The 27,617-nt window shown below is 43.8% G+C and overlaps 1 protein-coding gene across 1 annotated transcript in view; it reads right to left on the bottom strand.

Moving 5' to 3' along the window:
• Positions 1-13,207: 13,207 nt before the first annotated feature.
• VEGFC (vascular endothelial growth factor C) overlaps positions 13,208-27,617 on the bottom strand; it is a 70,903-nt gene continuing 56,493 nt past the window's right edge. Inside the window, exons 5-7 of the mRNA XM_090258113.1 lie at positions 18,007-18,113; positions 17,392-17,725; positions 13,208-14,465 (exon numbers count right to left, since the gene is read on the bottom strand). Of these exons, the coding sequence (XP_090114239.1) occupies positions 14,351-14,465; positions 17,392-17,725; positions 18,007-18,113 (556 nt within the window). The 3' untranslated portion in view covers positions 13,208-14,350. The remainder of the gene's footprint in view (positions 14,466-17,391; positions 17,726-18,006; positions 18,114-27,617) is intronic.

The raw sequence follows: 27,617 nt of genomic DNA, 5'->3' as shown, positions 1-27,617 counted from the left end.
CATCGGCTGGTCTCATCAGCCCTTTCCAGGAGCTTTATAGCCCAGGAGAAGCTGAACTCCCGAGATGGTGGAGGCCTGGGGCACAGTGATTGTAGTGCTTTGTTTGCTCGCCATTCCAACATTTCTTCAGTCACTTCCCTTGACTGCTGTGCTCTTTGATCTAGTCTTGTTTTGGGTAGCAGAGCTGCGGAACACACAATCCATCCTTGTTACTGTAAAATTGCAGTCATTGTGTCATGGTCCCTGATTGTGTGAGTCAGGAATTCAGAGAGGGCACAGCAGGAATGGCTTGTGTCTGCCCCATCATGTCTGGGGCCTCTGTGGAGGGAGAGTCAACTATCTGAGGGCTGGAGGCATCTGGAAGCTTTTCCACTCACATGTCTGCTGTCTGGGATGGTCTGACTCAAAGGCTGGATTCAGCTGGGAATGTTGACTGGAGCATCTACCTGTGGCCTCTCGGGTGAGTTATAATAGACATGGCGTTGTGGTGAGGTGCTGTCAAGTGCACTGTCCAGAGAGTGAGAGCCTCAGATGACCTGGAGCGTACAAGCAGCGTGGTAGTTATGACCATCTTCTACAAGGCCACAGCAGTCACCTGTGTGTGTTCTTGGCTCATAGGATATCTCTCTATCAACACCTTGGTTTATTTTCTTTGGTTGACACGTATGAGCATTGTGAGAGCCATGCTTTTGTTTGGTGGCGTGAGACCCTTGAAATGCTTGCCTGCAACTTTGCAGTCAAAATTCTGTGGGACTGGAACTGAACATTGTTTTCTGTGATTTATAATGACATGCATGGGAGGAACATTAGCTCTCTCACATAATTATTCAGGATCTGACAGATTCTTGAAATGAATTTTAACTGATTAGAAGAGACAGGGCCTTTTTGAGCAAAATACTGCTCAATCAACCTGATGGTAGAGTGCTTTTGCACCCAGAACAGCTAAAATATGTACGTGAATATACCTCTGGAGTTACTATTTCTGAGCTTTTAGAAACTGTGTCTTATTTCTCTTTTGAAAGACAGTGTTCCCAAGGCCATTTGAATTAGTGCCTTGACACAAAAGCTTAACCGTTGAAGTGTTTTGTGAACTCCAGTATTCCTTGTATCCCCACGGACACCGTTGGCTTCCTTTGGACTTTTGCAGCAATATTGTAGGTAGAATTAATAAGTATTTCTATCTAACGAATGAAAAACCAATATGGAAAGGTGAAATAATCGGTTGGTTTTGTCTTTAGAACGCATGCTTTTAACTGCCAGCTTCTCATTCTCCAAATTTTAGGATTTTAAAGAATTTTTTTTTAATTGTGTAAAACACATAGTGTAAGGCTTACTATGTAGTAGGTACTTCGTTAAAAAAAATTGCTAAAAAGAATTTTATTGAGATGTAAAGTTCCCTGGATTGAGTATGTTTCCATATCATTTAAAATGAAAGACTTGATTCACCCCCTCACATATTAGGCCTTGAAAAGCCAGCAAAGAGCTGTTCATGGTGATAGGAAATACAAATGGCAAATAAGAACTCATGAGAGGGAACCATAGGATAGGCTCTATTTTGGTAACAAGCAGCCCCCAAGTTTCCGGGGTTTGTTTGTTTGTTTGTTTTTGTTTTGGCAACAGAAACCTACCTCTCACTTGCCTATTCTAATAACCCTCCTTACTCTCTGCGATTCTTCCATACGGCTGACCTCTGAAGGCCTCTCAAATATCAAACCACTTAAGCTTTGTGGCTCTACTCTTCCAGGACAATGCTTCTCTGTGATTCTTCTGAAAGAGGAGGACAGATGTTGTGAACATGCCCCAAACTTTTTACCGACTCAGCTCCAACACCACCCACATGACTTCCACTTACATTTCATTGACAAAACCTGTTAATGGCCTCCGCCAGGTGCAAGGGAGCCAGGAAGTGAAATCCACAAAACAATGGAGACCTTACACTGGTGAGCACTAAGGCTACGGGCTGCCCCACCAGGGGATCTCAGCTAGCTTAGGGGAGAGAAATGAGAGGAGAGCTGGCATCACGGGAAGAAAGGATGGAAATAAATGTAGTTTATTTATTAAAAGCTGTCATCTAACTGATGTGGGCAGGAGGATTATGGGTCTTATTAAAGGAGCTGGTTGTTTTTCTTCAAGTCTTGCTTCCATCGGACAGTAGAACATACATCTGTGACGGATGGGGTAGAAAGTGAAGTTAATAAATGGAGTGGGTGTTTGAAGTGGACTTTGTTGGTCATACCAACAAGACTAATTAAAAAAGGAATGACAATATAAAGTGAGGTGGAAAATTAAAATCAATGATATAAGACATTAAACAAAATGTGAACTCATCAAACTCTTATATTAGGAGACAAAATCTCTTTGTTATTTTTTAGGAAACAAGCTTAAAACAAGTGGGTCAAGAAATATCGAAAACCAAGAGGCAATGGCAAACTAGATGAAAAAAATGTGGAGATAGTAACATCAAACAATGTAGTTTTTTAAGATTAAAAACACCGACTAGAAGAAAAGGGTTACTGGCAAAACATTTTTATTCTAGTTTGACTTGAAAGCACTTCATTCTAATGGGCAAAAATATACTCTTCATAATTAAACAAGTAGTTGAAATTAATATCATGAACTTGGAGGCCCACCGTGTACACAAACAGGAGCTGACCTTTCTGTTCAAATTGTGTTCATTTTGGAAATGCTCGGGGCCTACCTACCCAAGGGTGATAGTCTGGCATCATGCTCTTCAACTTGGTACATGGCTTAGGGTATAATGTGTCCAGTATAGAAACAGATGAATCCTGTGGCCAATATTTCGATTTATTTAATGCTATCAATGATACCAATGAACTGAATTTGCTCATTCGTCATTTGTCTGATCTTTGGACGATGACTTAAACTTGTCAGTCAATGAAAAGGTCCTGGACGTCCATGCAAGACATTCCAGCTTCCCCCAAATAAGAATGGTGTCCACCCTCTTTTTCCAGTAGTTCACTGTTCTGGTATTTTTTCTATGGCTTGAGCTGAGTGAGCTTCAATTGTGACAACTTAGTTTCCAAGTGAAGCCGACTTTGTGTTACACACAATGGTTCTATCAGGCAATAGATGGAAAACAGGAAACGTTGAAATGAAAGCCATTCCTTTAGTGGGAGGCCACTGAGATTTTCCTTCTAGATATGATCTCAAAAGTTAACTTGTTGAGTTCACTCGCCATGGAGAGAACAACACAGAGAATAAGAAGTTTCGTGACAAAGTCTGGTTTCAGACACACAGAGCTGCGCGGCACAGGAGCTCCTGAGGCCGTGGGGAATTTAAGCTCGTTGTCACTGAAGAGCAGGCTAGGTCAACGGGCTGCACATAAGCAAGTACAAAGTCAGGGCAAGGTGCAGCCTGACCCCCTGGAGTGTCCTTGCAGGGCTGCAGGCACAGGATAAGGTGCTGTCTGAAGTACTGAACCTTCTGCATTTCATTCGCAAAAGGCGGATGGAAGAAAGACCCTCAGATTCCTTTGGTGGCGATGGTAAAAACCCATGGACTTTATTGAATGTTTTTAAGTTGAACAGATAGACTAACCTTTAAATATTTTAGTCTTTAGTAGGGACAAAAACAAAAACAAGCAAGTGGCTTGAGATTTATTAACAATTATTTATTAAAGTCAAGCTTGACAAGTTAAGACTGCTTCATGCAAACGGCCCCACAGCAAATAGGCGCAGTCTGAGAGGTCTCAGAGGTTTTCTCAGACGAAGACCCAAGACGAGGAAGAAAACCGGGCAAGAGAGAAAAGGAAACTATGGGATTATTTGTGCTGTGGTCCTTCCTTTCAAACATGACTATTGTTAATAACAACATTAAGGAAGAAAAAATATGTAAAAGGCTGCCAGGTACGATGCTTTAAACTACTGTCACCTACAACTTATTTGACTTCTGTTTAGAAAACATAAACGGCATTGGAACGGGAAAGGCAAGTTCACGGTTCAGAGAGGTCAGAGGTTACATTCCTGTCCCTTGATTATTATTATTTTCATCCTGAGTAGCATAAGCTTTTAACAAACACGACTCGGCTTTCGACCAGACACATTGTTGTGAAGTCTCCCAAGGGCAAGCCCGGAGCCGTTCCTCAGGGCCGCAAGGGGAGGGCGTGGGTGCAGGAAATGAAAAAAGTCTGGGGAAGGAGAGCTGCGGAGGGGGAGCGAGGTAATGCCACGCGTGTCCTGGGTGCTGCCGAGCCGCCGGGGACACAGAAAATGAGAAGATCTAGGACCCCCCGCCCCCTGACGCTCAGGCTTACACCGTTCGTCCTCTGGTTTCATGTTCTGTACTCGCACGCCCCTGGCTTGATATTGGTGTTTTTATTTACTGAAGGGAAGTCTTAAAAAATGAAAGCGTGGCTTTTTGAGACATCATAGGCCATAGTTTAAAACCTTCTAATAACAATGCTGTCGTCTGTTTTAGTTACAAAAAGCGCTTCTGATCATGCTTATGGTATTATAAGGCCCATACTTGGTCATCACCACGTTCTCAGCTACTATTTGAAATGAATGGGTGCATAATTATCAACATTTTTCATTGAAAGTAGCCATAATGCATGGAAAAATTAATATAAACTCTGAGAAAACAGATTAAATGCTTCGGAAAAGCTTAGTCAAGGCAAGTGAATTATATAAAAGGGTCACCGATTAGATCTGGGCAGCAAACTATCAATGTTGAGGGCAAATGTACAGAAGAATTTCTTTTCAGGTTGTTTTACAAGTGACTTTAAATTTTCAGTCCCCTTTAATGTAATAAGAACTCCAAAATATACAGAGCGCTGCAGGTCTCGTATAATCAAGAAAGCCAATATGCAACTCCAAAGACAAGGTCTTGTTTCTACAACAAAGGCTTAGTAAATCAGTATACATGCAAATAAAATATAAATTTATAATTCAGGCATGCTTAATGACCCTCACTTTAAGTTCTTAGGTTATCAACCACCAGTTAGAATTCAACTTATCCATGAGAAGTCTCTTCCATTCCAATTGGCTCCAACATTCAGACACGAGCTATACTGCAAGCAGAGTCTGATCATCCTTATTATTTTAAGGCCTTTCATTTTGGACAATGAAGCACCTCATGCATCCCACACTTATTGCCAAAGGTGATACCAAGGGTCATATGTCGTTTGACAAAAAATGTCAACTGAGACTCTGTTAGGTCTTTTATGAAGGGGGTGTTCCCTCCCTCCTTCTAACTCTCCTCCACTCAGCTTCTTTTTCCCTTTAACAGAGAGATTTTATATTTTTTCCACGAAGAATAATAACCCGAAGTGCCATTAAAGAGGAAGAATAAATCATATAGTTTCCTTAGAGGAAACATTCCCCCAAGGATGACCTGGGCGGTGACTGTGAAGTGCTGGTGTCAGCCCTGTAACCATGCCTGAGCGTCCCTCCCGCACGGAGCTGTGAGGCTCTTTCCATGCTCAGCCACGCTTACCCCACTCCACGCACTGAAAGACAAGTTGTAAGCAATGACTTCTTATAGTACCTGTGCCCCATAAACATTACAGTTTCAGAGGAATGGGGTGTGGGGATAAAAGGCCACCTCCCAGCCAGCAGAGTCCGTCGCTCAACTCCTCTCAACGTGTGAACACCACCCCAAACTGACATGTCACAGGCCATGTCTGGAAATAATTTATCAAAACAGGAGGATTGAAATGGATGGATTTTTCAGAGAGCTGGTGATGCACTCAGTGTCTTGCTTTCTGAAATAAAGCAGTCAGGTGGGGCCGAGTGAAATAAGAGTCAGGTGTGATATCCCCACAGTGTGACGCTTGGCTGGAGGGGTCCCTGGGGGACAGAACAGCTCTCTTCTTCTACTTTAGTGTTAATTCTGTGGCAACCAGGCCAATGTGTGCCTCTTCCTCCCTCTTTCTACATCACTTGGAGATGATAATTTCCAGAAAATTCAGTCAGGGAGGTTGTGGGGTGGTTGACAGTACGTCTTTAGAGACAGTATCCCTGTGCTCCCCCAAATTAAAAATGATTCAGAAAAAAATCATAACACTGACTAAAGGATCAAAAATATATGTATTAAAAAAAAGTAGATGGTCTTAGAAATAGCCAGTACTACATAAGAAATAATGCATAATAACAGATACATACACTTCCGGCCAAGACGGAGGCCTAGACAGACACGCTGCGTCTCCCTCCACAACTAAGAAGGAAAACAACCATCTCAAAACTAGAGACAACCACAAGTTCCAGAACAAAGAGCTGCATGGAGTCCAGCAAACAAAGATATAAAGAAGAAACACTCACCCAGACAGGTAGGAGGGGCGGAGCCTGGGCAGAGAGGACATGGTGTGTGGTGGCAGCAGCAGCGGTGGCAGTCGCAGGCCGGTGGAAAGCACAGTCACACGTTTTAGAAAGTAGAGAGAGACACCTGGGGAGCGCTCCCAGCACCAGACCAGACTGTGCAGCTCATGGTTCCAGTGCTGGGAAAATCAAGCCTCATTGCTTCTGACTGTGCAGACCAGTGGGGGTTGGGGCAGAGGCAGAAACTGCCGGTCTCTCAGCAGAGTCCGCTTGTTTAAAGGGCCCCCATGGTCCTAGAACATCCACAGACCTGCCCGCTTTGGGAATAACAGCCAGGGAAACAGCTAGAGGGGCGCTAGTCCCATATGGAAGTGGGAGAAGTGCCTGGAAAAGGGGCGAGTGCTGAGCAAGCTGCATTGTTCCCTCTTGGAATCCCCTCCCCCACACACAGCACCACAAAGTGGTGAAGGGGTTGCCTCGTACTGATGAATCCCTAAGGCTCTGCCCCTTACAACGTAACAGGTGTAACAGCTTTACCTAAGACACAGAGGCAAACACACACAGGAGCCTGTCAAGATGAGGAGACAGAGAAGTGTGGCCCAAAAAGGGGAACAGATCATGGTTCCAGTGGGAGAACTAAGCGAGGAGGAGATAGCCAACCCAACTGATGAGGAGATAGCCAACATAACAGATGCAGAGTTCAAAACACTGGGGCTAAAGATGCTCACAGGCCTGACAGATATGCTTGAGTACGGCAAACGCATAAGGGAAGAAGTAAAGGCTATGCTAAGTGAAGTGAAGGAAAATCTACACAAAACAAATGATGAAGGGAAGGAAACCAGGGTTCAGATCAATGACTTGGAACATAAGGAAGAAAAAAAGTTAACCAGTGCAGAATGAGGAAAAAAGAATTGAAAAAAAAAAATGAGGAGAGGCTGGGAACTCCTGGGACAACTTTAAATGTGCCAACATCCAAACCATAGGGGAGCCAGAGGAGAAGAGGAAGAGCAAGAAATTGAAAGCTTATGTGAGAAAATAATGAAGGAAAACTCCTCAAATGTGGCAAAGGAAATAGACATACAAGTCCAGGAAGTATAGAGAGTCCCAAACAAGCTAGACCCAAAAAGGACCACACCAAGACACACCATAATTAAAATGCCAAAGGTTTAAGATAAAGAGAGAAACTTAAAAGCAGCTAGAGAAAAGCAGAGAATTACCTACAGAGGGGTGCCTATAAGACTATCATCTGATTTCTCAAAAGAAACTTTGCAGGCAAGAAGGGGCTGGAAAAAAGTATAACTATATGCATAACCAATGGGCATGGACTAAGGGGGAGCAACTTGTGGAAGGGGTGTCACTGGGTGGAGGGGAAAAAAGAGAAAAGAAATTGGGACAACTCTAACAGCATAATCAATAAAGCATATTAAAAAAATTCAGTAAGAATTCTCTCATAGTCAATGATTGGGAAATGCTGACCTACACGGACTTTCTAAAGTCTATGACGGAAGTGCATTTTTTTTTTTTATTGAAGGAAATTTCTGCCAAAATGGTGTGAGAAATTCTTAAGCGAATAGAAATTTGAATATGAAGTTTGTTTCTAATTTAATGTCATTAATGTTCCGATGCTTTTTAAATGTTTCCACATCTGTTTTCTTTCTGTATTTTTTACAAACATTTTTTATGATGTCCCAAATGCCCCTCATTCTCAGAATACTTACCTTGACCTTTTGATACTTGGCTGAGTCCCAACATTGGCTCTCAGAACTCTGTTGCAATTTGTAAGTCAGGCTGAGCTTACGGACACTTTAATTCTGGCTAAGAAGAGGCTGTGGCATTTGCTACAACCAAAATAATTGAAATTACTTCTTGAGGGCTTATTGTGGATGGACCACTATTGTAAACATGGATGTACTTGCCAATTTTTCAATTAGCCGCTGAAAACTTAAAGACTCTTTGAAATCAAGCACTGTGGCTTTGATTCTTGGTCACCTGTAGAATTGCAATGTTGACTGGGGTCCTCAGCTGGGAGCTGTTGCTTGAAGAGTCACAGGTGGCTCCGCTTTCCTTCACGGTGCCTCTGCCATTTTAATGACTGTCTTGGTAGTGTCTGAAAGCATCAGGCAGCTGTTCCATATAAGCTCATTATAATATGAGATCTCTTGATGTACCAACTATAGAGGCAGATACATTTAAGACTCAAGTCAGGAGCAAACTCCAACTTCTACATACAAGTATTTTATCATTTTTGCATACAGTTGAGTTAGCCCATTTTTCAACCAAGTCTCTCTGGTGCAGTTTCAGGTATAGCTTGAATGTTCTAGAATTAATTATTTTATCTACAGATCTTGTTTAATTTTCCTTCAGGCCAGCTCCCAACACTATTTGGGCATACTATCTACCTTGAAATAAACACTTTCTTTGGTGTCAAAGAGTTTCAGTCATAGTCAACTTTTTCTTGACAGTTCACGTTTGTCTATAAAGGGTGCCTTGCTGTGAACTGAACTGTGTCCACTCCAATTTCATGTTGAAGCTCTAACCCCCAGTGTCACCATATTTAGAAATAGGGTGCAGGGAGGTAATGGAGTTAAATGAGGTCATAACTGTGGGGGTCTGATTCCAAATGGGGAGGTGTCCTTACATGACAAGAAAGGGACACCAGAGGTCTTGTTCCGACCACAGCATACAGAGCAAAGACCGTATGGGGACTCAGTGAACAGGACACCAGGCACCTGTCTATCAGCCGGGAAGAGACACTTCACCAGAAACCAACCCTGCAGGCACCTCCAGCTGGGACCTCCCGGCTTCTGGGCTGCAAGGAAATATGTCTTTGGTGTTTAGCCCCCCCCATCTGTGGTGGTCTGTGCTAACAGAGCAAAGTGTGTTTAAAAACGTGCTGAGTTCATCCTAGCCTTCCGACAAATATTAGGCACATCTTGACGAGCGCGGCTTCTTCTTATTTGCGGGTTCAGTCCTCGATACAAACAGCCCAGCCTAAGGGAAAAGAGAATCAAGTTATGGGACTTTGGTCCGAGAATAGCACCTCATGGCTCACAGGGAGGAGCTGGTTACCAGCACAGCCCGGGTTACGTGTTGCCTTTGATTGAAGGCTGTTATCTAAGCAAAACTTTTTGCAAACCTGAATTAAAACCGGCGTGGGTTTCCCTATACATCCTCTGTCAAGCATTCTTTAGGCTGGGGCACTTTGCAAGGGGGTGAAGGACTCTTACCCTCATCTGGTGACAGCAGGGTCCCCTCGCATGGTGTCGGCCACATGCTGGCCCCCTGGACAAGGAGAGGCACTTCGATGCTCCAGGGTTTTGTCTCAATTGCAGCCAGGCTGCTCCTATGGGAGGCGGTGGCTTTGGCAGAGAGTGAGAGCTTGTCCCAGTAATTCTGTGAAGTAAATCTCAGGTTTTAGACCGTTTGAAAAAGGACTTTGCAAAGGGCCTTTAAGAAAACAGTGAAATCTTTTCCCCAAGAAAGTTTGACATAAAGTAGCTGGAGTCGGGGCCGCCCTGGGGGAACGCGGAGGGCAGGTATGGAGCCCCGCGGGGGCCTCCGTGGGACACACGCAGCGTGTCGCTGGGAGGTGGGAAGACTACTCCGCGAACGAACGTTTGCCCTGTGTTTTCCTACGGACTCTGCCACCCCTTCGCCTGCCTCAGGAGGAACCTTTAACAGTTCCGGGCGACGGATGCTTTATGTGTAAAAGTGAGAATATGACTTCTGGAACTTCCAGAAACCTCTTTTGGGTCTAACTGAAATTCCTGGAATTATCCCAGGTGCAGAGGAGAGACTGGATTGTTCCAGAGAACTCCACAGCCTTCACTTTCTCAGCCCATGGAAGCTCGAGCTTCCCCAGAGCACCCCCAGAGCACCCGGGACGGGAGGCTAGACTCCGCATTCCTGAGACTGCCCACCCGATGTGACAGGGAGAACACAGCTGTCCTTCTCTCTCATGCAGGACAAACCAGTCCTATCACTTGTTAGGAAAGAAAACCACAATGACGTTCTCACTTGATCTGAAATTGCCTGTGAGGCCTCTGCTTGAAGCTCAGAGATGAGGCAATCCTTTGTTCCCGTGACCTTCTCAAAAGCAGCGGGCCACCATGTGAATCACGCTGACAGACGTGGCATTCAGACTGTCCATGTGCACAAGTGAAGACCAAAGTCATTTCATGTCAAACACCCCTGGCGTCCCACTTCAGGCTTTTGCCATTGACATTTTCAAATAGCCCTCATGGCAGTGAGTTCGTTTCCTTAGTAACCACGATTCTATTCAAGGACTGCGTGACACACTGCAGTTTTGCCTTTGACATTCTGGCTCACCAACGGCAGGAATGTTTCCCACGCATTCCCAGAATCTACCACACCTTCCCATCCCTGTCCCAATGGGCCAGGAGACATCTTTCTTTTCTCTTTAAAATTCTAGTGTGCCTGCTTTATCTCTCACGTTCCATCGGGGGATGGGACCAAGAGAGAAAGGAGGGTTAAAGGTCATTATTTAAGATTCATAAAACATACAGAAAAACAAGTAGCACCTGGGGTGGGGGGAACTGTCGGGGAAAGGAGGCAGGAAGTATAAAGAACGAGGTGCATTGCGGGCTCTGCTGTCCCAGGGGAACATAGGCTCTGTGCCGCCTCTACAGCGAGGATTTAGACATGACCTTGGCTCTGAAGAAAATGGCTTGTTTTTCAAACCGAAAGACCATGACAGGCACTAGTTGCATTTGCAATAATAGCCTCAGAAAAGCATCTCGACTTAATTTAAATAGGTACATTTGAAATCGAGGAAGATTAACTTTTAAAAAGACAAAGAAAATGGACAGCTGCCTTAAAATGACGAAAAGAATTACACAACTTTCATAACAATCTTGTTCTCAAGTCAGACAAAGCCGTGTGTGCTGAGTACAGATGAACATGTTTTTTTCCTTTAAAAAGTATGGCTATATGGCATTAGTAAAGTATTTCTGATTGAGACAATGTTGAAGACTCATTCAGCTACTCATTATTTTGTGAATTTAAGTGATGTCCTTAATGGTGTCTCCCCATCCTTTCTATCAGTCAGCACAGCTACTCCTGCCTTGCGGACACGTGGTCAGCCCAGGTGTGTGAGTTCAGAGGCAGGATCCAGCATCATGACCTCTGAGCTCAGACAGGAGAGACGCCAGGCCTGATACCTAACCAAGTCCAATAACCAGAACTCAAGAAGGTACAGCATTAGGAGTCAGGTTCTGCTTGGACAGCCAGCCGGTCTGGGTGCTTCCCAGTACAGACACGTGCGTCTGACGAAGATCTGGGAGCAGGGCACAATGTCTTAACCTCTGCATGACGAAAATTGCTTGGTGTTGTGTTTTTTTTTTTTCAAGATATTTACTTTTTCAACAGTTGAAAGGAATTTTCCAAAGTCTCCACGTGTGATACAACTTCCGTGTTTGGAGCAATCTAAACTAGTTAGAATTTAAGAAGTAGAATCAGAATTCTAGTATTATGCGAGACAGATGTTTTACTTACAATTTTACATAGAAACACTTTTACAAGATTAATATTTCCTCTTAATGGGCTCACTGATATGAAGAATGGGACTTCCCTGAAGTTCTTAAAAATGTTCTCTTTTTTTCCTTTTTCCCTCCGTATGTTTTCTAGTACAAACTTTGCAATGTCAGAGGAGGGGCTTCATACACAATTTTAATTCAACTCCCTCCTTTCGGAGATGAAGTTGAGACTCAGCAGAGGCATCAGGATCAAGGACCTGGTCTGTCATTTCCAGTCCAGTGTTCCTTCTGTCCCCATGTGCTATTCTCAGCACCAAAATTTTCTATGGAAGGAAGAGAAAAGAGCATGTGAAACTTTGGTTTCATAAAGATTTTCAAACCATCCAACTGTAGCCACTACACAAGTTAGCAGAGAATGATCCCCCTCTGAAAATATATCCAATATATAAAAAAATTCAAGAACAGATAAGCCAGTAGTCACTTTATAAAGTTGAGTATCACTGATTTCCTCCAACGGTTTTCTGGGTGTGTCATATGTATTGTTTAGGATACAATAATTGGATTCATTCAGAACTTTCTGGAATTCATGTCAATGCTCTCTCTTCTACCACAGCAAAGTGATCTAGCGCTTTCACATTATTCTCATTTCCAGGTCAAAAAATAAAGTCCCCAAAGAGCGTCCTTTGAGATATCTGCAATGAAAACTCCGCCCCTAGGGGAGCGCACAGTGGGGCAGCACTGCCCTGGCGGGTGAGCACGGCAGCCTCACCCGAAGGAGTTCATGGCCGTGGGCCACAGAGGCAGACAGCTGCTGTTGCCTGAGCCCTTCCGGGCTGGGCCTGCCTCTGTTCTCCTGCCCACTGAGAATTCCTGCGGAGCAGGGACTCTGGGGGAGCCCAGGGAGCGCGACCCTGCCTCCTTCCCTCACACAAGTGCGTTCTGGGATGCTGGCGAAGGCCATCTGCGGTCACCACTCACACTTCTGTGGGGAGTCCGTGCGGATACGGAGAACCAAGTTACTTTTAGGAATTCTAATGCTGGAATCCGTTCCACTCAATCAGCTAGTCAATGTCAACCCCCTCTTCAATATTAGCCTGGAGGCTCGCTTACACAGCTGCATTCCAAAAAATAGTTTTTCCCTTGAGTCTTTCTGGCTGAGTCTACAGCATTGGGCACCTAGACATAACACTCTGTTTACAAACTTCCCAAGATCCCGCTGTAGCAACTGGTGCTGCGAATTTGTGGTGTTTCCTCGTCTTTACCCTGCAGACGGGCTGGGTGGGAAGCTGGAGGGTCTTGGAGAGCTGATGAACATTTTCACCGTGCATTTTAGCTTTTCGCTGAATCGGCCCTGCTAGTGCTCTACCTACTTGTTAAGCTTTCTCTCCAGGCCATTCTTTACAGCTGGCAGCGCAACGTTCCGCCTATTGCCACGGGGTGCAGGGAGGCTTTTATGGCCCCCTTAAAATCGTCTGCAAGGATCTCTGGCAATGTCTTGTCTTTGCTCCTGTCACTTTTGCTTTTGACCGAAATGATTCCATCTCCAGGGACAAATTAAATGTTTTTTTTTTTTTTTTTTGGCATGCTTCAGGCTTTAATATTTGGCTTAGTGATTCTTTGGCTTACCCTTATCTTCTGAGAAATTAATTGTCAACACAGAGTTTAGATGACTTTTAAGCTGATAACTTATAACGGTTATTGTATCAGGTTCTCATATCCCTCACATGGCCATCGTGGCTCATTCCAAACTTAGATTTTAAAAAATTAGCTAAAAAGTTAAAAAGTTAAGGTAATTTAAAAATGTATCAAAATTAAAACGATGGACCAGGTCCTGAGGGATCTCGTACCCAGATCAGAGTCTGAACGTTCTCCACGCACTGAATAACAGAATCGATGGTCATACTAGGCAGCCTGTCTTGTAACGTGGTGTGTTCTGTATCGATTCACTGGGTTATAAATTCAAGAGGATCATGTGCTAAAATGCTTATACTCATTATACATACGAAGAGATAACTTTAAATATAAATAAAATAGAAGAGCAACTGTTATCCCCGTGACATTTCTCTTTTCATAGGGCTACACATGTTCATCACCACCCCAAGCCAACATCTGGTTTGAGACAAAGACCAAGGGCAGGGAGTGGATGTTCCGCCATCACAAGTTCTGCTCACCAGGTGAGACGGTAATGGACTGACTAGTGGCTTATAATACACTTTTCATTTTATTTTAAACATATTTTGCATGATATAAAAATATTGATCACAGTGAGCTTTACCAATTGTTATTGCAATAAAAATGGATGCAGAAACAATATTTTTAGTGGAAATAAATTATATAGTCATTTTTTTTTTAAAACCACAACAGAAAAACCTCGGCCGTTCCGTCCTTGGCAGAAAACCAGTGTTTGCAGATGAGTTCGAGTCCGTTCCTGTGACGGTGTCCCCGTGGTTCCAGAATCATCCCCGACGTCTGGCTTTGTCACCACGGTCCCACAGAGGTCTCCCTGTCCCCAGACAGCTCCTTTAGGGGCAGCGCAGTGTCCCATGGCAGAAACGTGATGCACTGGGAGACGGTCCCCTCTCAGTTCACTTGCGGCCTTTTCCAGTAGGCAGGGACGCAGCGACACACTTCTTCGCTGAACGCGAGTCCCTGCTCACAGTGCCTCAGTCGATTCGTGCAGGGCCGTCTGTAACAGCTGGGGGGACGAGAGACGCGCTGTTAGGGACCGAGGCGAGGGCCCGGGGTGCCGCAAACACCCCGGGGTGCTTTGCTCAGTTTTAAACTAGAACGTGGTTCCTCGTTTTGTCATAAAAGCGTTCTTGGGTTTAGAGGGTTGTACATTGCTAAAGTCCCTGCTCACAGTGACCAAGTGTAAGAGGGATGACCCCCCCCCCCCCGCCCCCCAAGTGTCTCGGTGGCTGATGGGACAGATGGGAGAACGAGATGCACTTGCCCTAAGTGGGACGGCGATGTTGGGGGCGTCTGTTTCAGGTCCTCCGACCTCGCGTGGTCGTGGAAGCATGGCAGACTTTCCCCAGCACCTGCGACTGGCAGGGAACCCAGGCTTTGAAGCGAATAGGCCCAGCCACCCCTTCTCCACCGGGCTCCATGCGGGGAAGGAGGGAGGGGACCACCGTGGGGGAGATTGGGGGGGCCCTCCTCCTCCACTAGCCCCCCACTTCCCATGGGTGGAGAAGAACAAATGAGCTAGCAGCTAAGCACACCCTAACCCTGCTGCTGAGAGGGGTGGGAGCCTTCTTTGAGGACGACTTTTTTTTTTTGAGCATGGGTTTGCTTAACATGTGGGAACAGGAATAGGCGTCCAAGGAAAAACGCAAATGACCTGAACGGAAATTCAAAATGCACCACAGAAACACTACAAATGTGGTTTTATAATTTCATTTCTTGTGCATTAGAAAAGAAAGCATATCTAGTTAAAATGTTATTTTTTTTAACTTCTAAATACAAATGCCTTATTAGAAGACCACTGTTATTCCTTAATTAAAAAAGTACAATTCTGAATGAACAATGAAAGTAGCTGAGTAAGGCAGGGGAGGAAAGGATCCATACTCTGCCCACAACAATTCTGGAATAAGTATGAGGAAAAAAATGAGGATAAATATTTTCAAAATATAAATTTTGTTTTGCTTCAATATATATGAAACCTGGAATTATACACTTAGAAAAATGGACAAAAGGAAAGTAGAAGTAAATAGAAAATGTTTATGAAACAATGTCTATACAATTAGGAGAATTACAGTGATAGAAATCTTTACTATGTTAATAGAATAATTCTGGAGAAAAATATGATTGTTGGTTAGACTACATAAGCATGAAGATTTCAGGTTTCTCAATATATACTAAGTTCACTCAAAAGGATTCAATACACAAAATGGTTTAATAAGATTTAATATCTATATTCTGAATTTTTGAATTTATGTTTCATATTTTGAATTTTTGGTAGAGTAGGGATATGCAAGTAAAATTGCAATATAGTTACTGCTTAAAATATCTTAAAGAGAAAAAATGACTCCCTCTAAGGTATTCTGAAACAATGAAAAAAGTCATCAATAATATATGGAGATTCACTGAAATCTCCTTATGTAGCAGCTAAAATGTGGGCACAGACAGAGCATCCGAAATATATATTAAGATGAGAACACAAAACTTTTGAAAATCAGAACTATGGGTGCTTTATTTTCTGCGGACAAGAGCGTGATGAGTGTGGGTGCAGATAATGAATGAAATGTAAGTGCTCAGTTGTGAGAACAGTCACCCCTTGAAACGGCATGACCACCGTCTTTAAGGAACGGCTGAAAGAGAAGAAGAGAAGCCGTGACAGGGATGCAGAAGAAGCACCTGGGACCTCACGGAGACCAGGGAAATGCCAGCACGCGTGAGGAAAGGCTGCAGGGAGGCCGGCCTCCACGCAGACCACGCTGACCATCGGAACCGGCGATTGTGCCCGCCGATACCTTACTCAGAAGTCTGCCGTGGAATCCTAGGGCATAGCCCCAGCACAGCTGGTAGGAGAACTAGAGAGGAAGGGGTGAATGAAGGGGTGGTTCCCGGGGGGCAGGGGGTGGGGGCCAAATCCATGGGGACGGCAGGAGGCCAGATGATGGCGAGGAACACACAACACCAGACAGCACACTGATAACGTGTTACAATGCCGCACGCATGAGACTTACATCATCTTCTTAGCCGATGCCGCCCCAATCACTTTAACAACAAAGTTTGTTTTAAAACAGAGGGGTGAACAGAGCGGCTCAGGACGGAAGGACCGATCCTGGCTCCTACAGTGTGTTCTGCATCACAGGGAGAGGCTGATAAGGGAGAAGACGTCTGGAAATGTGTATAAGTTGAGGGGCAGGGCAGCAGCATGATGGTGTTAAAGGTCAGGACGAGAGAGACAAGACGGGCAGAGTCACGCTGAAGGAATGTGGGAGGAAACGTCCTGAGGCGGATCTGGCTTCCACCGCTGACCACCACGCTCTCAGGTTAGAGAGGAAGGTGCTCGGGACTCCCATTGAAAGGGTCGGAGTCAAAAAGCCTCATGTTTTTTTTTTTTTTCTTGGTGAAGAAGGAAGCAAATTCGAGATGTAGGGAGTGAGCCCTGAGGACCTAAACAGCATCTGGATTTATTTCTCCAACTTCATGAAATGCTTTGAGTAAATATATTTATGTCTTGATACAAGTCTACAGTGAGTGGACTGTCCTATCCTTTATAAACTTGGACAAAACTGTCTGCACTTAGGACAGCTGCCTTGCATCACATCTGATGGGATCTCAGCTTTGGGGGGCCAGGTGCGCCGCCCAGCTGTGTTTGAAAATGCTGCATAGGTGACTGTCCCATGCGCCTGTCCCCCAGCTCATGCTGAGAGCCCCTACCTTGGCCTCTGGGGCAAGGACTCCGAGTGTATTCTGAGCTCGGCTCTGGTCTGGGTTCCCGGGGCTCCTTTCTTGCCTTTGGGGAGCAGACATAGTCCCGTGAAAGTCTTCCAGAACTTACTGGGTTCATGTTAACAACAGCTGCTGCTACTTGGGCTGAGAAAATGGCTTTTCATTGAGAAAACCATTTCCAGGAAGAGAAATAAATAGGATTCAGGAAGATTTCTTACCTGCACGTTTGATGTTGAAACTTCTTTCCTTTTAAGAAGCATTTCTGTGGATTTTCTGTACATTCACAGGCGCATTTCAAAGGGTTGAGGGGCTGATTTCTTGGGCAGGTTCTTTTACATACGCACTGACACGTGGCTTCATCAAATTCTCTGTTGGGCCCACACGAGGTGGGGAAAAGTTTGTTTTTACAGACACACTGGCATGAGTCCCTGTCGAGCTCTTTGTGGGGTCCACAGCTGGAAGGCTGAAGCCCCCCTTTGCAGACACACTGACAAGTCTCTTCATCCAGCTCCTTGTTAGGTCCACAGATGTCAGGGAATCCGTCTGCTGAGTCTAGGTGAACACAGGTGGGACAGCTTACTACACCTCCCTCGGGGCTGGGTGCCGTGTGAAGCGGCTAGAAGCAGGGAAAGGGTCTCCCTTTGCGTGTTTTTCATTAGAGGGCTGTGCACAAACATGGGCATGTTCAATATGAGGCAAAAAAGGTCCCACCATGTAGCGGCTTAACTCGGGGTATGAGGATCTGAACATCGTGCGTGCGGCTCTAACATTAACATGTGTTCATCCCATAGAGACCCTTGGCATTTAGTCTTAAACAACAGCGTTCTGCTTACCGTCTCCAGCACTAGAGGCAAACATAAACTCTTGCTGAGCGAGGCACCTACAGGCGTGGCTATTCCACGTGTAATTTGCTGGGCACGTTTTGTTGGCAGCCTGGCACCTGGGGGAGATACAGATGAGTGAGCATTAGTGTAACTGGTATGGAGAAGGGCAAGTCTCTTCTCTTCCCTATATGTCACATCAACAACATGCCAGTACAAAAAGCTCTGAAATGATGCAAGAATACAGGCAATGAAAGGTGACGCTCCCTCTCAATGTGCCCCACCGACACCTGCTGTCAAATTCTAATCCCTGAGGTGAGCGCTGTGCGCCGTGAGGTCTAGCGTTGCTCCAGACTCCAACCTCTTAAGGCAAAAGCATTAATGTGTACGATCACATCGTGTTCTGGTTTGTGCGAACACGGGATAAACCCTTTCATATTACTCAGAGGTTTCCTTTTCCACCAGACAATACACTGTGGACGCCTTTGTTGGTCCTCTCGTGAAGTTCTGCTCCGTTATGGGTAGTGGGTGCACAGCAATCTATAAAACGGGTGTATTATTATTTATTTTATGAGTCCCCTGTTGGTAGCAATTGATCTTGCTTCCAACTTAACTTCTTCAAACAATTCTACAGGAAACGTTCTTATATAGGTACCTTTACTAACTGTTTTTCTGAAGCACAGATGCCCATAACTGTCAAGGGGCCATTCATACAAAATTCCCACTTGACACTCCACCAGAGATGTGTCAGAGATCATGGTTCTTGTTACTCTAGTTCCTTCCCTTCTCCCTTCCTTCCTTCTTCCCTGCCTCCCTCCCTTCCTTCCATCTTCCTTATTATTTTTAGTAAAAAGTAAACAGAATGCAGTCTATTTGTAGCTTTTGAATTATGGCTTAATTGCTTCTTTTTGTAAGTAAAAGAAAATAAGTATGTATGCATATGTGTGGTATGTATGTATGTATGTATGCATTTTACTTTGTTCTGTTACACACACAGTGTCATCCCAATATGCTGTTCTAAGTCTTGATTTTTTTTACTTAACAATGTTTCCTGGAGAACATCATACCTTTATAATACACCTAGGTATTCTCAAGAGCTAGTCTCTACTCATTACGTATTATTGTCATCATTTTCTTGGCTAATCATAACATACATTTATCCACATAAAATTTAGAGTATTTATAAATTTCCGAAGCAATGTGACTTATAAATTTACCTCCTTATTCAAAAGTGTTAGCACTCCTCCATCAAATAAGATGGAAGTCATGTTTAGTTAGACAACAGAAATGCAGTTAACCCTGGATAAAACTCACATCAGTCTTCTGTAAATGGAAGTGAATCAAGGGTGGCTTTGCCGCCTCGACAGTGATGTGATTTCAATCACACACTTGCATGCTGCTTAGGTGGACACAGTGGTGTGGCGGGCGCCATTAGAAAGGCACCTGTCACTTGCCAGTGTGTGACTGATGCTGTTGTGACCGAAGCTGGTGTTTTCCCGGCTGGTAGATGTAACTGGTAGTGGATTGTAAAATCAGTTATGTGTGTTGGGAAATGCATTTTTAAATATGAAAGAACGGCATATAATAAAACAATTATTAGAGTACATGTGATATTGTGTTCTGCAATCTTATTTCAATTACATATGCATATACATATTTTAATAGTAAGTAATATACATGCACAAATATACATGTGTAAATATAAACATGCAACCCCTCACACATACACCCCCCTTCTCCTGCATGTGTGGCAGGGGTATGTGTCTCTGGGTTCTAATGTCAAATGTATTTGTCTTTATTTACAGCTGGGACAGTGACAATGCGCTCTGTCTGAACTACTAAAATGGCAGAAAAGGGGGTTAAGAGTAATCGGGGTCACCAGCCTCAGTGCACTGGGGTGGTGAGAGTCCCAGCTGCCGGGACACGTGGCAATGTGTCCACGCTCAGCTTCCAGGCATATACACAGTTGTTCATCCTCAGTAGGCGTGAAGACAAAATGTTTTCTGAGCATGTATGAGGAAAAATTATGTTTTTCTCTCTGATATTTCAACATCTTCAAAAATATAGGTTCAGAGGTCTAGACTGTGCGTAGAAACAAATATAGGAATAACTATAAGATTATATTTCTGGAGATGTCATACAAAGCAAGGTATCTCATTTTATAGAATAAAATAATGACTTCATATAATCTGGTTATACTACCTCTTTAGTTTTTACACTTCATGTTGAATAAAAATATAACTTTTAGAATAACCCTCAATTATGTTCTATATTAAACACTGTGCTCACGTAACATTCATATTGCCAAGTATGGTTTGCTCAAAGTAAACTAAATATTTTAATTTCTAATATTCTTAAACAAATTAAACTTCCAGAAAAATATGACTTCAGAAACTGCCAAAAATAAGAAATTACTACTCATTAATGTTAACACATATTTCAAAGTTGAAATTTGAAATTCTGCTATACACGATTTAATTGGAGAAATATATATTCTGGATGAAATGCATTTTTATGGTTACCGCGTGAAGATTCTTGCTCTAAATGTGAGTTTCAAGTTCTTAGCATTTAAAGCTTCTCATATTAAAAAACAGGGGACAGACTTTCTGAAATACTGTCATTTTAGAATGAAAGGAAATGTTTCCATAGTGGAGAGAAGATTGAGCACAATCCGATCCCACTCATCTTAATCTCCAAAGCACCTTTATTTTATTAAAATGTTTTATAACTATTAATGTGTCACATATTAAAATGTTTACAAATCAGTTATTTTGTACAGGGTATTTATAAAACACTGATTCAAAGACATATTTTGTCTGGACAGCAAACCATACTGTGCAATTATTGGTAAAATGATCTCTGTTGAGAATCACGTATAAATAAATTGACCCTCCTTCTCGCCCTTTCCCATCCACAGACCCACAGACACGGCCACAGTTCTGCTTATAATTTGTCTGAAGGATAGAGATGCTTTTCCAAGAATCATTTCATTAATTATTTCAAAACTTCACTAGGCTCGTTTGATAGTTAACTGCTATAAATAGCAGAAGACCCAAATGTGAAGATACACATATGTGTTAGAGAACAATGGCTTTCATGATAAAAATCAATCTTATTTTGCCACTTGCCTCCTCTCTGAAATTTTAAAAGATTAATATGCTCCCAATATGCTCCGTTAGAAGAAATTATACATATTGAGTAACGATTACTAGCTCTTGTACTTCCAACACTGTAGTGGGGTTTGGGGAACTCTAATTTTTTTGACTCTCATCTTCTGTATGTTTGGCACTGGAGTTGTTATGCACTTGGAAATCCCCCGACTCCCCAAACCCATATTTAAGGAACAAAGACAACATACTGCTGCCTCCCACTCGGCACTGCTTGGGACTGAGCTGAAATGTTACCATTTTCCCCAGAACTATAAGCTTTGTCATATAGTTCTAATGGAAAAACAGTTAACTGCATCTTCATTTATTGTAAACTGCTCTCGATCTGCTTTACTAAATATCTCGTGGTCATTCCCAACGAACATAACACCCAGGGAAAGCAAATCTGACTCGGAGCACTGCCTTTTTAAAAAAGCAGATTCACTCTCTGGGGATGCGCTGTGCTATATGAGCCAGCTATTCTCACTGGCAGCTCCTTTGAGAAGGTATCGTCTCAACAACCCAGGACGTTAAAATCTGCTCACCAAGGAGACCCTGTGGCCCGCCGTTTAGTTCCTCAAATGGCCAACCTATTCTATGTCTTGTAACACGTGGAACGGGATCCCAGATGTTTCTCTGAAAGCTGTACTCCCAGCTCTCTACACACTTCCCAGCCTTCCGTGGGGCATCTGGTAAGATGGGCTCCGTATTCCATCACCAAATCCAACGAGGGGAACTCTGGCCACATCAATTGCTTTGGATAAATACCAAAGCAGAAGTTTGAGCTCCTAAACGCCAGCGGTGGATGCCATCTGAACCGCTGTGATAAACGTTACTCAAACGTGCAATTATTATATTGTGGAAGGGGATTGATCCAGAGCCTTTGGGCTCAAGCCTGCTGTGAGGGCAACAGCTGGAAGGGCCACTGTGTTCCCCCTTTATCACGGCCACAGAGCCTTGGGGAAAGTGTCTCAACAGTGTTATTCCAAAGGTTTTCGAATGGTGTTCTTATTGAATCCATCATGTATAGCCCTGGAATACACTTGGCTATACAGGGGTTGATTTGCTTATTTTTTTGCAAGAGTGGTTACTATGGAATAGAAAGTGGCTAAGTATATTCAACTTTACTAAGTAACATCTTTAGTGCTGCACATAGAAATCAGGATTGTGTTGATTTTGAGGATCTATGTGAATTGTCCAAAATGAAAGGAATGAATTTAACAGAGATATATCTAAATTAAATACATATATTTATCTTCCCTTATACTGATTATTATTGATTTCACATTAATTTGAGCTTCCGGCTTGATTATGTGACTGTTTGCTTATGTTCCATTAACATAATATAAAAGGAACAGATGGAAAGTGGGACTGATAAATAGACATCCCATGGTTTTCACAATTCTTCCAGGCTCAATAATTGACAGAGTAATAAAATAGTTGCATTAATATGAAAAAGTGGGTTTATACATCTAACCTTTCCCTTTTTGTGTGAATACAAATGATTGTTTTAAAGCAGTAACTCGCTATGTGCAGAAGCCCAGCTGCTGTCTGAGGCCCGGCTATAAAGCAGGAGTTACACGGTGATCAGTCAGTTGGCTGGCCGAGTCCAGAACTGTGTGCTTTTGAGCAGGATGCCGCCAGAACTGGGGTACAGCAGCCCAGGCGCGCCCTAAGTCTAGGAGCCTGTGTTTCCCGTTTGTATGTACTTATTGTGAATTTGCCTGCTTGGATACACAAGGTTGAGAAAGTGTGTTAGGTTGAAAAGAGGGAAATTCAGTAGGAACTGTATTTATCAGCTTGCCAGTTTTTGTTTCTTTATTTAATTGGAATTAACAGAATTGGATAAAGGGAAGTAGCTGAGAATAAAGTAGAAGGTCCTTCGACAGTAGCTACAGGTCTCATTCCCTTGTCACAGCCCCACTTCAGTAACAGAAAATAGAAAACAACAGCAAAAATGACAACCATGACCACGTGCTGGGGGCATTAGAGAGAATTATGATACCAGAATACTTGTCGGTGCCTGGGGATCGGGGTCAGGGAAGGAGGGCTGAACAGGTGGAGCAGGGGATTTGGGGGACCGTGAAATATTCTATATGATATACTGTAACTGTACACTTCATTATACATTTGTCAAACTCCATGCAATGCACAACGCGAAGACCCTAACGTAAACTACGGATTTCAGTGAGTGACGGTCCATACTGGTTCATCAGTTGTAACAAATGTACCGCTCTGATGCCAGAGGCTAATAATAAGAGCTACCGGGGGAGGCGGGGGTTAAATGGGAACTGTCCTTTCTGCTCAGTTTTTTGTAACACTACAACTTCTAAAAAATTCTGTTAGGCATTTTAAGAAAATAACTGGCAGATTTGGTCTAATAATATAAAGACTTATTAAAAGTAATCATCTGTGTGTTTTGGATGAATAGGGCATGAACCTTCACAACATTTCTGATCGAATAGTTCCCACCGCTGGGTCCCCTTACAGATACCACCTCGGAGCAGAGGATGGACTGATGGAACCTTCCTGGTCACATACTCTTTTCTATAATTTCTACCCGTCTCTCGGCAGTACGAATGCTAGTTATTACCTTTTAGGAGCACAGCCCAGACAGGCCAACTGCAGGTACACTGTATAGCGTAAGTAGCTTCCTTTTAGAAGAAAACTAGGCTTCAGGCTCTGCCATCTCTAACCCAACATCGACGGGAAATTGATTCCCATCAACAGGTGCTTACTGGGCCATGTTACACAAAAACAGTGAATAGACATAGGAAGTAAGCGCAGCCCAATTCAACTACTCTGGTCTATTCATTGTCCCCGGAATGAGCCAATCCTTTTAGGAAACACTTAGGGACATTAACAATGGTAACCAATTAAGTAACCAATAAATTTATCACTGGGTAAAGTTAACTTCAATGTGCTCGCCTCTCACATGGGACACCTGCCTCCTTTGATGTGACCCTCTTCCTAATGTGTAGTAGATGGCCTTCTCTGTAGTATATGGTCACAGAATAAGGATGGATATTCTGTTTGCTTATTTATTCATACAATGGGACACTACCCAGCTACTTGATGAACAAACGACCTACAGACATCAATATGATTCAAACACATTGGCGAGAGAAAAAGGTAAGGTCGCCATTTTAACCTAAAAAGTGTTAGTCACTCAAAGCTGTACTATATAATCTCTGTGGCAGGTCAACACATCCATATGCCATAGAACTAGAAAAGCCTGGATGAAAATAATACAGTTTCAGAGTAGTGATTACTTCTGGCAGTGCGGGATTCGGCATGGGGACTTGTACCAACTGACAGCTGTCATAGGGGAGGGGGGAGGACTGGATGAAAGAAGGTGAAGGGATCAGCCAACGAACATGTATGTATAACCCATGGACACAGACAACAGGGTGGTGGTGGCCAGAGGGACGAGGGGTGAGGACAGGAGGAAGGGAGCCAAGTGGGGAAGAGGGACATCTGTAATAGTGTCAACAATAAAAGTGAAGTAAAAAACAAAAGAATGCTGACTTGGGCCTTTGGACTGTATCTTAAGTAAATATGAAAAAAATATGTTAAATTTTGAATTGGATAGATGAATATGTCATTTTTGTTTCTATTGTCCTTTAACAAATGTTTGAAATGTTTTAAGTTAAGTAAGTTAAAAATGCAGTAATGCCTGTAACCCCAAAGAAAAGAACTGACGAAATTTAGTCTGAATCTCTGAAGTGTGACATTTCAGTTGTGTGACATTGGAGAAAGTTACTTGACCCCTACAATTCAGTTTCTCAAATGTACTTGGGAACCAATCTCTCTTCTCTCTCATTTTCTCTGCTTCTTTCTCCAAGACACTCTCCCTCCGTCAAGTGCACGGCAGATTATTAGGGACAGTGTTATCTTGGCTTCATGCCCTTGGCTAACGGAGTCAGTCCTTGTCATTCTTGAGCTTCTTTCTAAGAGTTGATCATCTTGCCACTCCACTTTCCTTGAACTCTTGTAATATCTTTCCTGCTCAGTTTTTATCCCTCATTTTTTTCTGACAGCTCTTTCTCAATCTCCTGCCCAGACGATTGTTTCTCTACCACTTTACGAAGTATCGATCTTTCCCATGGCTTCATTTTCTCTGCTGCCTTCCTATATTTCCCTTGCTTGGGTTCGTCTCTTCCAATTGCTCTCACTATCAATTACATGCTGGTAGCCACTGAAAGAGCGAACACCTCCCACCCCCGTCCTCCCAACCCCGCATCCACCTGTCTGCCGAGCAGTCATGTTGACATCTTACAAGGAACACAAACACTCAAAGTGCGCACGAGAAACAACCCTTCTCACGCTGCAGGCCTGGCTTTTGAATAGCATCAGTGCACCTTCTCTCTCTTATTCTCCCCTATGTATAGTTCCCAAGACCTACACGTCTTCCTGTTCCCACTGACCTTCCACCTCTTCTCTTTCTGTCCCTCCTCTGCTGCCTCAGTTTCTCTGCTGGGTTATTTCAGAAGCTTCCTCTCCCATGTTCTCACCTCCCCTTCGCTCCTGTCACCCACCAATGACATTACCCCCAGGCTGTTCTTTCTATAATATAAAATGTAAATGTCACAACCCTATATGAATCTTTTAACAGTTCCTGGGAGACTTCAAGAAATAGTCCATCACTGGCATGACGCATGCCCTCTCTGTGCTCCCCCCACCCCACACCTTGCATGCCCCCATGGTCAAACATGTAGCATCGGTCCTCTGCGCACTGACTCTGGTTCCGAGTTACACGTGTGACTCGCTCATGGGACTTCTTCTCAAGCAGCGACCCTGTCTGTCTTTCTGTCCCTACAGCCCAGCACACTAGTACTACCTAGTAGGCACACAATAACAACTTAATGACTGAATGAAACACAGCGCAGCCTTAGGTAAGAACTGCTTGTGTTTATTTGTACTCCGGTATGTGAGTTGCTTTAGTTAAGGAATTATATTGTCTCTTGTTCAAAATATCCTACATTTCCTAATAGAGTGTTATGTACATAGAAGACGCAACATAACCATCTTGTGAATGAATCGATCCTCCTTTTACTAAGTAGGAAAAACTAGGCATTTCTTCTTAATCACAAACAGCTCCCTCCCCATAAGAGCAAATAATTGGCCATGGTACCTGGACAGAAGAACGCAGGAGGAAGACCTTGACCTGACTTCTGAGAACTGGATCAGGCTTCAGACAGGCAGGAAAGGGAGGACCAGAGCCAGAGTGGATACAAGATACAGAGCAGGGAATGAGCTGGGCGTGCGGGGAGTCTGACCTGGTGAGACACAGACGGGGTGCACGTGGCCAACGAGAGAAGGGAGCACGCCAGGAACAGGAGGGGAGGGATCACGTTCCATTCTTTGAGAAGCTGAAAGTCACTGTCAGTTTCTGGTCACGTGAATGAAATACTGGTTTTTAAAGCTTATTTGTGACATTATGCAGGAGATGGAGAAATATCTGATACAAGAAGACTAGTCCTAAACCCACTGCCTGAAACCAGAAATACATGCAGAATGGACGGAGTGAGGCTGGAAGGGACGGACGGAAGACCAGGCTGGAGCAGACTGTCCTCTGTCTTCCCCCAAATCATCGAGTGTTTCGGTGAGTCGCTCACATGAGATATAAGGACAGGAAGTAATTCACGACAACCGTGTGAGTTCACGGTCTCACAGAATGTGCGAGAACGTAGTGAGGAACACTGTGGACGGAAGGAAATGAATAAACCTTTGATTTTGTACGTGTTGTCGCTAATACAATTATAAACACAGCAATATAAGATAGATTTAGGTAGAGGTCAGTAATGCTGACAGGCCTTGAACTGGACTTCCGGAAACCGCCCGCAGAGATAATGACCGAGGTGCTCGGAAGGGACTGCGTTGCGGAGGGAGTCAGCACCCATTTATTTACTGATGCCTCCATCTTTTCTTCCTCAGCTCGAGGAGGACAGATCTCTGTCACCGCCATTAGGCTGCCCTTGGGTTTTCCCTCCAGTCGCTGGAAGGAGAAGGCTCCCATCTGCCTGAGTAAAGCGGCACTGAGATTCACCAGGGCACAGACTGCCACACGTGTGTCACATGTACCGCCAAGTCCCCTAGAATGCCAGCCCTTTACGTCTGTAATGCATGCGTTTGCCCGTCAATGTGTGTGTGCTGTTGTTACAAACGTCGGCCGTTGGGGCCTTGTTCGCCCTCACACTTCCTAGGCACGGAGGGGCCCGCGTGGTTGGGGGCAGAAAGCGGGACATAGTTTGATCTCAGGCGGCAGTGCCAGAACGGTCCCTTACAAACTCCTGGTAAGGTCAGGTCGCTAGAGCCATCCAGGGCCTTCTCTCTGATCTAATGAACATGTGCTACCATTTACCAAACGAAAAAGGAGGACGGGAAGGAAATCCGAGGAACCCTGTTACTCTGAGTGTGATTCTGAAGTAACAGTAAAAGGGAATTCTTTCAAATAATTAATCACTCAATAGTCAA

Source organism: Furipterus horrens, unplaced genomic scaffold, assembly GCF_987537825.1.
Source record: "Furipterus horrens unplaced genomic scaffold, mFurHor1.1.pri manual_scaffold_12, whole genome shotgun sequence".
NCBI lineage: Eukaryota > Metazoa > Chordata > Mammalia > Chiroptera > Furipteridae > Furipterus > Furipterus horrens.
Note: the sequence above shows the minus strand (reverse complement) of the source record. Positions and strands in the feature narration are given on the sequence as shown.